At 31.1% G+C, this 14363-nt stretch overlaps 1 protein-coding gene across 2 annotated transcripts in view; it reads right to left on the bottom strand.

Moving 5' to 3' along the window:
- Positions 1–560: 560 nt before the first annotated feature.
- Positions 561–14363, bottom strand: part of LOC105257226 — a 110284-nt gene continuing 96481 nt past the window's right edge. For both annotated transcript variants that reach the window (XM_011267692.3, XM_025413519.1), the window contains exons 4-6: positions 10931–11001; positions 3033–3308; positions 561–928 (exon numbers count right to left, since the gene is read on the bottom strand). In XM_011267692.3, the coding sequence (XP_011265994.1) occupies positions 809–928; positions 3033–3308; positions 10931–11001 (467 nt within the window). In that variant the 3' untranslated portion in view covers positions 561–808. The remainder of the gene's footprint in view (positions 929–3032; positions 3309–10930; positions 11002–14363) is intronic.

The following is a 14363-nucleotide window of genomic DNA, read 5'->3' as shown; positions in this document are numbered from 1 at the left end:
TAATAAAACATATAGTGTAAATATAATATGCACGTTTATATACACACATACACAGATGTATGTATATAATATAGAATTCATATACCACGCATGTATGGGCAATTCGATTAAATAGTATGTCGATACGTTTATCCGATGACCAAACGCATAGGCTAATTATTAATTAAGTTATCCTATCGTAAATTTGGCGCTATTTGGCATAGTTTTATTTATCTAATTTTTGAACCGTACTTTCTCGTCGTTTCTGAACGCAATTTTTCAAAATTGAATTTTCCAAAATACGAACGTGAAAGTCGTTGTACGATTAAAATAATATGGAACAATATGAAACATTTTCAAATAATACTTACTAAAATCAACTCTATTATATATCATTTATATATAAATTCGTTAATATTCATTTATTAATAATCATTGTATTCGGATGTACTTGGATGAAAATTTTTTTGCGAAGACCAATTCTGTGTTTATTCGATGGACATTGTTGAGCAAATAATTGTCCAATCATTTAATTGTTACATAAATTATTTGTCAAGCGAATATACATATAATTAATAATATATTTGAATGAATTCTACAAAATAAAAAATAAATGACTTCATTTTTCCGTTACATGTTCGATTGCAGTGTAATATCGTTGCCGCTCTGTTTATTCTCAGTCTCGCTGATTTTTGTTGATTTTAAAGTGAATGTGTGCAATTTCTGGAAGAAGTCGGCACGCCAATAACGTCATCTTCCTCTTCTGAAACACGTGGCAGAGCGGATTAACACAGGGCCGATTTCGAAATCTTTGTCTGCTGGTCGTCTGCTACTGTATGGAACACACAGTCAGATGATGCGACAGAGCGTGGTCCAATAAAATAGGAGTGCCTGCAGCCAATTCTGCACCAGCGTCGGCACAATCGTCTTCACAGTTGAAGTAATTGCTCTGCGCAAAGAAAATAGCGAATATCAGCATTAAATTACAGCACAATGTATTTAAGGTCGATTCAGATTTTAATTGAGATATTCGAGCATGTATAAAGCAAGTTCTATAATACTTTTTAATTTCAATTTTTAATTTTAAGGAATAAATCTTTTAATGCAATATATATTATATATATATATATATATATATATATATATATATATAATATATATATATATATATATATAATATATTTATAATAATATAATATTATTATTATATATTATAATATTATTATTATATATTATAATATTATTATTATATATTAATTAAATATAAATATTTTCTTGTTTCAATATATAATAGAAAGAAAACATTACTAACTCAATGTTTTTCTTGTGTATTATGATTTTGAAATGTTTAATTTAATTTGAAAAATATAATTAATTATTTCTTAATTTAAAAAATTAATTGTATAACTTTAAGAAAAAAACTCTACATAGCTAAAATTTATATCAACAGTACTTGTTACTTTAATAGAATATTTCATAATTTTCCAATTGTAACAATGCAAACTAACGAACCCAGAAGTGCCAGAAGTCAAAATAAAGCAACAAAAAGTTTTGTTCCACAACGAATAATCCGTAACAGAGATATCCAATTAATACACAAACTAGCTAGTATCGACTTTATTTGCACGAATATTGTCGTGTATTGTTTTGTTGTGTCTGCAGCAATCACGTACACGATATAATTGGTTTAAAAAATAAACCATATGAATTTTAATTGAATTTAACATTTCTCAGTTAATAATTCAAATAAAAGATTCTTAATTGCCAATTTGTGAAATGGCTGAAATAAAATGTTTATAAGCAATTGCAACATAACATGTATGAAACTTTTTGCAGGTGGAGCACACAACTATAATATATTACTAAAATTTTTTGCAAAGTTTGTCCTGTGACTTTGTTAACTATGAAAAGTTACACATTGTAACTTCAAGTGCATTTTATTCCAAAAAAATCTTGAAATTTAAGATTTAAGAATTATTGAGAGATTCTTAAAAATTAAACATTATTGTGAAGCTAACGTATCATGAAAAATTCACAAAAGAATTCTGTTTTTATTTTCAATAGTTCCATAGAGAGTTTTTTATAGTTTAAACAAATAGTTTTGGCCATTAAACTAAAGAAATGTTTCAGAAGAAATTGAGACGCCAAATTCATGTAAAGGTTTTAGTCTTGCGAGAATATTTTTATCATTTTTCGTCAGATTTTACGAGACTTAAATTTAAAAAAAAAGTTATATCTTTTAAAGACAAAAAGAAAAATATCGATTAAAATAAAATAATCACGACAAATGCATATATAAATATATTAGTATTCATATGAGAGTCTAATCAGTTTTCAAAAATACTGCTTTTTCTAGAATAATTTTCGAGTAGAGTTAGTATTTTTATTCTATAAAATTTTTTCTATAAAAAATCCTGATTATAAACATCATCAAAATATTCTAAAAATATTATAATTTATTTTGCCTGGTAAAAACATACTCGCATTTATCAAGATGAAAACTCTTTAGAAAATACATAATTATGTATAGAACTATAAATTGTTTTAGAATAAATAATATTCTTGAAAATCGATTAGCCTTTCATACTTCATAATCTCTCACATAACAGTGAAATAAATTATTTAAAAATTATTTTCATTTAATATAATCTTTTTAAAAAAATATTATTAATTATCAATCATTTTTTTTTTAAATGCAAGAATAAGTCAATATTATACGAGAACTGTTTTTAATTAAAAAGAATTCTTCAAAAATTAACTATTTCATCTGGATACTCATAAATATACGCGTTTGCTCGTGATTATTTAATTTTCACCGGTTTTTGCTTTTAAAAGATAGAATTCTTTTTGAAACACAATTCTAAAATTTTGAAAATCTGACGAAAAAGGAAAATTTCAAACTTTGCTATGTAAATTTAACATCAGTTTTATAATTTTTTTTTCTTTATTTGATTTAACAGCCAAAACTGTTTGTTTAAACTATAAAAATAATAAATTGTATCATGTGAAGAAAGAACCAAAGTAATATGTATTGAATTTTAATCGTGAATTACCTGGCAATCGATGCATCTGCAACTATCAGTTAGTGAGCAAGTGAGACCGAGAATCTCGACCGCCTCCTTATAGAGTTCTGCACTTGACTTTCGTCGTCTTGGTGGCGACGTTGGTGCACTAACTGTGCCGTTGCCCGATGATCTCCTGCCCTTCTTCAGCCTCGACGAGGAGTCTCGAGACAAGGAGGAGGTCGACGTCGATCCCCTTGGCCGATTGTCGCTCGTGAGCAGCGCTCGACCTGCTGGAGACGCGAACAGTTGCAGCATATCCATGTCCTATGATCATATATTCGCTAATTTAGTGAAAATGTTAGACATGATATCGCATAATTTATACATTTAAATTCAAGACAGACATGCATACACACACTTGACAATTAATAAAAATAAAAAGCACATTGCTTTATTTATATCTTATTATTAATCTTATTATTAATAAATTATTAAATATTATTATATCTTATTATTAAAATAACAGCATTTATAAAGAAAGTATTTTACATGTCATAGATATGATACATATTGTTTTCATTAATATTAGATAATTTAAAATTCTCTTACATTTGCGTTTTTCTCAAGAAACTTAAAATGTGGCAATTATAAGCTTTATTATAGAAGACAATGTAACTTTGAATTTTCCGGATAATGTCCAGCAGAGCATATTAAAAATGGTGCTCGTTATAAAAGTAAAGGGATTCTATCCGTCTAATAAGATAACACCCTCTCACGAGAATCTTCTTTCTCGAAATCTCATTCGTTTCGGATCGTCGGAAACCCCATTCGTGATGCGCCCTCAGGCGAAAGACTTTTCTAACAACGGCGAATGCACGGATATTATGACAAGGAGAAACGTGCCGTATATCTCTGAGACGGTAGAAATACTCCCGGATATGGCATATGTTATTAAAATTGTTGCGCTCTAAATGCGATGTTCGTGAACATTATTTCCTAGAATTTTCTTTAGCAAAAAAGCTTTACATGCATAAAATAAAAATATCATAATATCCTTTCGTATTTTTTATCTTCGAGATATGGAAGCGTATTATTAAAATTATCCGACTGTACAGATTTCTCTTGTGTTGAAATTTTATTTTTTAATAGTACTCTCTCGGCGAGTATATCCGCGTAGAAATGTAGGACATTCTACGGCAATTTACATCGCGGTTTCATCTTTTTGCAGCATGAAGCATATTTCTAAACCAAAGTATGAATATAGACGCGTTTATTAAAATTGTGAAACTATACGTCATAGTGCTCGTTCGCGGATTTTACTTTGTAAAGCTGCTCGTAATGAGATCAAATTTTCATATTTGAAAAAAATATTTCAGTCACAATCTAACCTCATAGTCAGAAGCAAATATAATCTACAAACTTATAATTAAAAATATTAAAAACAACGTATGATCTTTTATGATTTTTTATAAGGGAAAACTTTTCACGCGCAAGACAAGGATGTACTGAAAACCCAAGCGCAAATTCAGACGATATTTAAAGAACAGCATACTTAATTGCATGCAGATCATTAAAAATCGCTCGCTGAAATGAGCGTATTCACGCTTTCATATTGTCGATCCCCGAATCGTTTCACCGGAAGAAAATAATTGGAATCGAATAATTGGATTCAGCTTGAGAAGTTGAAGAACTTGAATAGATCTATATAGATATCTCGATTCCCGTCTTGCGCATGAATTTTCCGCTTTTACTTAATTTTACAACTTTTACATTAGTATTTACATTCCATAAGTATTTATATACGTTGAAAAAATAATAATTATACGCTTCTCCTCTCCGCCATTGTCTAGCGAGTTCAGTTCTTGTTGCCACATTTTCGTTAAAAGATTTTTCATCAAATTTGCTGAAAATCTTGTTGGAACTATTTGCGATCAGTAAAATCGAGATGGAAACCACGCAATTTTAAAAGCACTCTCTCCGGAACGCAGACTGATAGCTTTGCAAACTGCAACTATACACTATGAACTTTTGCTAAAATGCAAGATGCGCTCTTAGCGAGTGCAGCAAGCTTCGTCTACGAGCGCGGTCGAAACGGCTTAAGCTACGTTTAATGTATCTCAACCGACATTTAGAAAGGCTTCAAGGAGGAAAATGGTGCTCCCTGGAAAAGCCAGAGATACCACACTCGGATGCAACTAGGATTTGTTAAATAATCTCGCATTATTCCGGATTGTAGAAAGTATTATAAGTGTCAGGCGAACGTAATAAATTCTCACAATACTTCAGTACTGGTAAAATGTATAGATAAAATTACAATCGATTACAGATTTTATAGATACATCATCAATTTTAATCATTAAAATTACGTAACTCAAAACGCAAAAAGAATCATAAAAAATGTTATAATTTTTTTTCTATTTTCCTCCTTATTCTTTTTTTGTAATATATGTATATATATATAAAATAAAAGACAGCAATACATATTATATATTTGGAAAATCTTAAAAATCAAATTAAATTCATTATGTTATTCAATTTCATAAACTTTGAGAGCAACTGATTTTCAATTACTGCTCTGATTAATAGTAATCGAACTGCATCCAGTCAGAAAGTTCATAGTGAAATACAGGAGAGAGAAGTGACTCGAGTGACTCCTTTGTCGACAGGAAATGCATCCTGTCTTCTTGTTGAGCATCCCATTGAGAGAGATGCAGTTAGTGCAACTTTAATGAAAATGTCGGTACATTAATGTCATCACGAACTTCAGTAAAAGCGTGCAATTATCAATTCAGCATTGTTGTTCAGCGGTATCATAATTTAATCTATTGTGAAATATTTTGTCCATACATTAATGTCTCAATGTAGCAAAACAGAGAGATATATCATATTTATTTGATAAGCATTATCTGATAATTCGTATCTCATTAATCTTGCAATAATTATACAAAATAATAAAATTTTGTAGTTGAACACATTCAGGCATAGAAAACGGAATTTTATCATTTATTAATTTAATGTGACGTACATTTTTGATAATAATTTTCACGAAAACAAACATATAATTGATTCATGACAGATATTTCAATTGCATTCTAAATTTACTATAGAAAATTTGTCGAATGAAGAGAAAGCCAAACTACTGTCGGGAAAATTTTTGCTCTGAGATTTAAGATCACAAAAATAATAATCATCTTTTTCCGCGCTCGCGCGAGATTTTCACACTCACCTTTAATATTATCTACTAAAAAAAAGAAATAAAAAATCATTCTTAGAGGAAAAAGCATCCTTAATCCTTTTCCGCCACCGAGTCTCCATCTCATGTGATTAAATTTCGAGAAGTAAAGTTCTTTTCGACCGTAAAACCATTTCTCTTTTCACGGTGACGACGACACAATTTTTATCTTATCGTGTTCAGGGGCGATGCCTAAAGGAAACGTCATCTTCAGGATAGACAACACAGACAAAAGAAGTCGATGGCAAATGACAAAGAGATCAAATGGTAGACGATAACAAGTACCAAGCTGATTCGATGTACCAAATGTATGGGAGGAAGACGAGGAATCCCAGGTTGATCCCTTGGGACACATATCCCATCTATATATTTTCAGCTGCGCGTGAACTTTCCTCGCATCTTTCAACGCTGATAGATAACCCGGTCAAAAGGGCGGGCTTAGATAGAAGCTACTGACGAAGACTTTGCCGCGAGAAAATGAATTCTACGGAAAAAATTTACGTGTGTGCATTTGCAGCAAAATAATTTTTATTTGAAAAATATATTGCAAGATAGCCTATGATATATTATTCACTATATTTTTTTCTCATAAGATCGAGCGGAGAAATATCCCGTTAAAGTAAAGCCACATATATATTGAAATAACTATAGAATCTCTCAAAAAATAACACATTTAGAAACTGGATTTTTTAACAATAGTTTAAATTTTAATTCTTCTATCAATGGGCAAAGTATTTTTACTCATTTATTTCATCTTATTCATTATTAATGTCAATTGTCGATTAATAAAATATCTCATTGAAAAAAGTCATTATTTGCTAAAATCGAACATTTAGTAATTCGGAGACTGAATTTCGTGCAAATTTCCGATACGCTTTGGTTAATTAATTTCAAGTATTGATTGGATGTAAACAGTTAATCGGTGGAAAATCAGATACAGCAAGAGTATTGCAAGAGAAATCAGTAATCAATAGTTTATAGCGGTAATCGATCTCTGATTTACTCTAGCCAATTTAATTATCCATGAATCATTCTAATAACTTACATTTATGAACCGATACAATAAGCTCATGAATAAGAAATTTTAGCTAGAAGGAGCAAGTTTAAAAGTGAAACAAAATCATTATTGTGCGATAATATAAATCGGATTTAATTTTTTATTATAAAACATCAATTACATGCTAACTAAGTTAATTAATAACTAAATTAACAAGTAATGTACGTTAATTAAATGATAATTAAGTTAAATGTTTATACTGCAGCTATTTTAATGAATATATTATATGAATATATATATTTACTATAATTCAAGAAAAAGCTTTTTAATTTATATAAAGAGAGAGAATATAAAAATAAGATTTTATATTTTTAATTTTTAATTAATCAATGTTACGTATTAATAAATGTATTAGAAATGAAAATATTAATATATTATATGATAATAAAAGCGATAACTTCTGTATAAGTTCTGTATATGTTGACGAAAAGCTTTTCGATGAAACTTTCCCTCTCTCGTATGTTTCCATTAACATACATCAATTTTCTAAATAATGCATGCTGTTATATCAACATTATATCGAATAAACCTCTCCCTCTCGTCAGAATTTATGTAATTTATGAAACGTATCTCGAACGCCGCATTATTTTGCGATTTTATTCCCCTCTGTGTCAATAGTAAATATTTCCCGCATATGTCATTAAACAGTAAATGCTTCTCATTGTCCATAGTTCGCGCATACGGGCTCTTTTCTGGTCTTTTCTTCAGAATTATCATTTGTCACTCGCTGCTAAAGGATCAACAATAATATAATACAAGTACACCTTGCTCGCTCAACAGCAATATTCGTCTCTCAGCAATATTCCTCTCTCTCTCTCCCTTTTGCCTTTGTTAATACCCTTCATTGTGACCTCGTTGTCAACAGAAACCATTGAGAGGGAGCTGCTGCTAATGAAGAGAATCTAGTTAATTAAGTTAATTAATACCGACAGAGACTGTGGGAAACTTTCGATAAAGGGACGGAGATGAGAAGGGAGTTCGGCTAAAAGCTCACATGTAGGAGACATAGACAGGACGATTTGCGAAACAAGATAATTACGCCCGTTTCATCGCGCTGGACAAATAATGAAAGAACATTATTGGTCCGGACTCTTTAGCCTATTAATATTGCGAGTCGACATGTGATCAAATTAATAAAGTTCGCGTGGCAAATCCATTTGTATTAAAACCGAGGTTTTTACTATGGTCCCTTAAATTCAATCTGCACGTATCCTTCGTAGCGATAAAAATCCTCCTTGCGTTTCACGAGAATGATAATTATCACGTGCGTAGGTATCATACGTGATTCTGCTAGATTGTTGGTAGAAATTTATGAAAGAATTATTGTAAATCTATCTATGATTATATTTGATTATATAGAATATATCACCATCACAATAGTTTTTAGTTTATTTAATTGTTAATATTTCCGTCTCCCAACAAAGAAATAAAATGATATGTATACGTCGTAAATTTATATAAAACATTTCATGTATGAACTCTAACACAAATATATATGAGATAATCAATAAGAGATAAAAACAAATCTGTTTGGATATATTTTTATAGAACGCGCAAAATAACGCGCGTAATAATATGGAAAAGAATTTTAATTAATACCGATTCGACATTAGTTTAATTAATGAATTTTTTTACGCTTCGATAAGCAGATCTCCCTTCATTGCAAATTATGTAAATTACACTTTTTTTTTCTGTGCCGTTATATATGTGTGCCTCGATAATTGCAGTAACTCGGGCGCAAATGCCAGATCTGCATATCACATCAACGAATTCGCATTAATTTTAATGCAACGAAAATATTAAAGCTGCTGTGCGAATCCAAACAGTAAATTTTTATCGAGAACGAAATGTTTTCTGTATTAATTATTTCATCATAATAAAGATAACATGTTTAGCCAGTCTTTTGCAGGAAACATTCCCGAATGTATTGTGATCATGTTTGTTAATATATCGCTATTTCTAGTGGATTATTCGAATAATAATACATATCGTTATGGTACGATCGCTCCGATCGAGTATCAATTTATGCGTTTGTGCTATTATTTGTGAACGTGATTATGATAGGTATTGTTTTCCCGGCAATTATACGACGACTGTTTTCGCGAGAAATACGCATAACGCGCTACAAAATAACGTATAAACATTTCAATAATATTCAAAATAATATCCTTCGTAAAATATATATTAAACAGTTTAAAATAATCTTATGTTGTATCAATATATTGATTGTGACAAATATATATATATATGTATATATATATATATATATATATATATATATATATACACACACACAAACACAGACACACACACACAAATATACACACATACACATATATATTTATTTATTTATTTAAATTTATTCACACACTGCACCAATAACAACAAATTTTTTTATATCGAATGTAATGATGTAGTTTTAATCTAATAATAATAATAATAATTTATATTAATAGGAACTATACATTTACATTAGTCATGATAATAATTGCTGTTTCATGTACATAACAGTAATTAATATTATCTATGGAATAACTATATACATGCAAATCTATGCAATAATTTCTAGATTGATTTTATAAACTGTTCTAAAATAGTTATTTGGTAACAATAATCGTTTACTAATAAATTTGAGGAACACAAATAAAGTTCGCGATTGCTTATTATACAGATAATTTTGAAAATAGAAACCGGTTATATATATTTCAAATTAATTAGTAACAATACTAACATACTTCTTTTTGTCGAATTTAATTATAATTTAATTGTACTTTGATTTACTAAAACATAATTGAATCCTCTTCCAGTCGATCTACGAAATTTTACATGATTCGGAAAATTACAATTATACAATTGAATGATTAATTATGTGATTCGATTATCGAGATTGAAATTCATGTTATTATGCGTAGTACAACACAGAGTTTGGCAATGCAATTGTGGCAATAATTGATGAGTCTAATCGCGAATCTCATATCCATTAGAACATGGAATAATAGATATCAAATAATTACTTAGTTCGCAGAAATGAATCATATAAAGGTTGAACTTTCCCTAATTACATGTACAAATCACAATAAATAATTCAAAAAATTAATTTTTATCGTCACGTTAATCTTACAATTAAAAGTAATATTTCGACGACAGCGTACTTGGATAGTAAGTTTACAATTGGATAGTAAGGTTACTGTTATCTGTGTACCATTTCGATCATAAGATTGTACATGATCATAACAATAACAGTTACGGTAAACAGTATATTCTGAAACGTTTGCGGTTAATAGTCTGATTATATATTGCATTGACGATAGTTTGTTTACCAAGTTAATTTTCCTCAAATATGAGGACATCATAAGTTAAGCCATAATAATCGTTTCACGTAAAGCAAGAAAAACATTTGATCGAAAAATGAACAATTACAATTAAAATTATTATACAACTAAATAATTAATTATTTATTTTGCTCGCTCGACTTATCAATACGCACAATTTAACGAGATGGCGATCAGCGAAAGAACATCTATCACTACGACGATTCACCTTATTTCCTTTTATAACGATGTATAAAAGGAAATGTTCTTACGAAGCGGATCACGAACGGATCGCAATAACAGCTGTGGCTAAGCGGCTCATTACGCGCCGAATTACCATACTCACCGGCAAGGATTCAGGCGTGTGGTCCAGCACGTATATGCCGTTAGTGTATCCATACAGCATCGTGTCCAGATCTGAAACCCAAGAAGAGCGAGCAAAGCATTAAATTGGATCTAACTAGTTGCGGCACACACTAATGCCAGTAATACGCGCACTCACGGTTGCGTCACCGCAACATTCTAATTTACGCTGGATGCAACGCAGTACAGGGAAGAGAAATCCCCTAATACGGTCGGAATGAGAGAACACATCCTCAAATCCCACCCTTTGCCTATCCTCTCTTTACGATCGTAATCGCTTGAATTTCCTCTAGGACTTCGTCAGTCGCTCCGACATCATTTCACGAACATTGTGTCGAACTTGATTCAATATTTATGTACTTAAAACTTTCTTGATATTATGGTGCTTATATTGCGCTGTGCTGCATTATAAATTATGCATTATGCTTTATATGTTTTGTTTTGTGAGCATTTTGTAGCTTTATTTATTTTTTGAAATTGGAGAATATCTGTTTTTAAATAAACAAACAAAATATTTTTATCAAACTTAGATAAATAATATAAGTCACGTATCGGTCAATTAGTAGTTATGTGCAATTTTATAAAAACAAGAAATTTAATACGTAATTTTTCTATATACATACTATTTAATTTTCTAAGTATAATTCAACAATTGATAATTATCAATTATATTTTTAATAATCATAAATATGATTTTCAGACAAAAAAAATTTCTCTTAAAAAAAGCTTGTATAAATGTAATTTACCACAATCGTAACATTCATTAAATAACGCTAACGTAATAACCGTCGAAGAGCTAACGAGTTTTCCGCATTGATGTACGCTGTTTCGGTAGAAAAAATTATTATCGGGTGAAATGAAAATAATGGAGCAAAGGCAAAACCATCGCGGCTGTTATAATATATTTACGAAAAATTTAATAGCTAGACAGAGATCGATTGCACCGCCAGAGAATTAATCCGTTGGTACAAAACTCACTGATCTGTGAATACACATACGGATTCGATCAGCAAATTTACGATATTAATGATTTCCTGTTTGCGGTTACAGTATACTAAATAACGCTAAGTGAACAGTATTAAAAACGTGCATATTATTTGATATTTGTTATGTACATATTTGTAAAGCATTTCTATTATCTTATAATTAAAATTACTTATTATTCTATTATCATTATTAAATTAATTATTCGTATTTTTTAAAAATAATAAGTAATAAGTTTTATTAATCGATCAATTAATCGAAATAATGGCGAATAGTTTTTGTCTGACCATTAAAGGTCTTTTCTCCTTCCACGATTCTGTGATGTTACTTACAATTAGCCGCATTTTTCGAAAGAATCGTTATCAAACTTTATAAATGGCATTTGAAGAAAAGATTGTTGAATACTCCCACAGTTGTGTTCATGTATTATACAGGTATTATACATGTTCTATCGACATTTATGATGAATGATATTGAATGTGACGAGAGAGGCAATATTTCAAAATTATTGCGTGATATTTCATCGATGAACACACTTCGGACCTTGATAGCAATTCATTTCGAATACGAAAGATCTCGACCTTCGACCTCATCTATTACATTACGCTATCGCTCGTATCGCCAGATGAGAATCAATCGAATCACAAAGCTATCCAGTGACGCTTGTCTAATGGTCGATTTCCGATGGAACGCCGCGATCACTGTCTTCGCTATCTTCCAAAGGATATGCGGCACTTTACATCGCTCCACGATTTGGCGAGAATTTCAATTTGCGAGGGCACATTGCATCACTAAAAGGACGTCCGTACCAAACGCGAGAGGTCATTTTGAGGCCATCGAACGCCCTGAGCTAACAGAATTTGCTGCGGCACTTTACGTCACCTTCAGTACGAAAAGCGAAGATATACAAATACCAGCATACACACATCTATAGAGAAACCTATAATTCCTATAATCTATATAGAACCTTCAATTTTATTTAACATTTTTTTCCTCAAAAAGAAGAGAAAATAGAGATATAATAATAATAAATATCTCTAATATATGCACAAAATATAGAAATTCGTCGCTATTTAATGTATTTGCAGGACTAATGATTCTTAATTTAAAGTCAACCCGACCACGACGGAAAGCACGATGATGTAATAATAAAATAATGTATTCCGCGCGACAAAGAGCACGATTAACACATGAATTGAAAAGCGTGAATAAGTACAACATAAATCGACGCCCGCGATCGATTTGAAATTCAGTTTCACGACGAGGATGTTCAATCGCGCGAATAGAACGCGCGATAAACGTTACATTGCGTATATATTCAACGATAAAGAGATCGAAATAGAACAATGAGAGATAGATTGTTTCCGACTTGTCTATTCTCTCTTGTCCGGAAACTTCGATCGAAACTGATTGACCGAAAACCGATTACGCAAAGTGTCGCTGCCGAAAAATTTCAACTCTCGCGATAGCGTCGTTTCAAACGAACGATATATCATAGTCAACGTTGATATTTATTCTATAGATCCGTGCGGCTATACATCATAATATAATCTCCTTAAAGAGATCACTTAGAATAAATTTATGGTAAATTAATAACACAAATGTTTTACGATAACAATTATTGAAAATTTATTATTTTCTTTGTGCTTCGCTTTGATATATCGCTTGACTGGAATGTACGACGTTATGTATCGTCTGTTCAGATGAGGAGAAACAGCAAAAGAGAGGAAATACAAAGCTGCGGTACATACGGCGGTGCCCCGAATTGCACCCATAAACCGCATCGCCGTTGCATACCGCAAATATCGAAATTGTTTCGCGCTACTGATATATGTCTCCCCGCCTCTCATATTCTTTGGATGAGGATTGTAATCGGCTGTAACTGTTATGGTTGCCGGTTATGGCCTTATTTTCCTTGCGCCATTTATGTTGCCATTTATGTAATAATACGCTAAAAGCTGCTCGAACAATGTAAATTATTTCAAATATCTCGCAAAAATTATACCTCAAACTGATAGTTGCGCGTTGTTTGAGACGTCGAAGAAACGTCGAAGATTTATGTACCACGAGAGGATGAAACTAGATTTTTATCCTGAAAGTCGATCATTTGTCTCCGGAAAGGATACTGCGAACGATCGCAAAGTCTATAATATACAGCTGCAGTCTGTAACGATGTATCGTGAATGCATCACAAGTAACTTGAGCGCAACATCGAACCAACCCTGACAAATCTCCTTGTATTACACGATGGATGCAGAACGACCGAAACCAATTCTCCGCATGTTCCGTCACGCGTGTGCTCCCGTTTTTACGCGAGACATATACGTTCTATATTTGAAACACTTGGCTTTGATCAATTTTTAACGCATGAAAGCCGCGCTCGGGGAATATAGTGAATTGCAACGAAACACTTGTGCATTTGATACGGTATA

The sequence above is a fragment of the Camponotus floridanus genome, unplaced genomic scaffold (genome assembly GCF_003227725.1).
Source record: "Camponotus floridanus strain SB8 unplaced genomic scaffold, Cflo_v7.5 scaffold11, whole genome shotgun sequence".
In the NCBI taxonomy this organism is placed as follows: Eukaryota; Metazoa; Arthropoda; class Insecta; order Hymenoptera; family Formicidae; genus Camponotus; species Camponotus floridanus.
The sequence above is the reverse complement of the archived record's forward strand: the minus strand, read 5'-3'. Positions and strand labels throughout refer to the sequence as shown.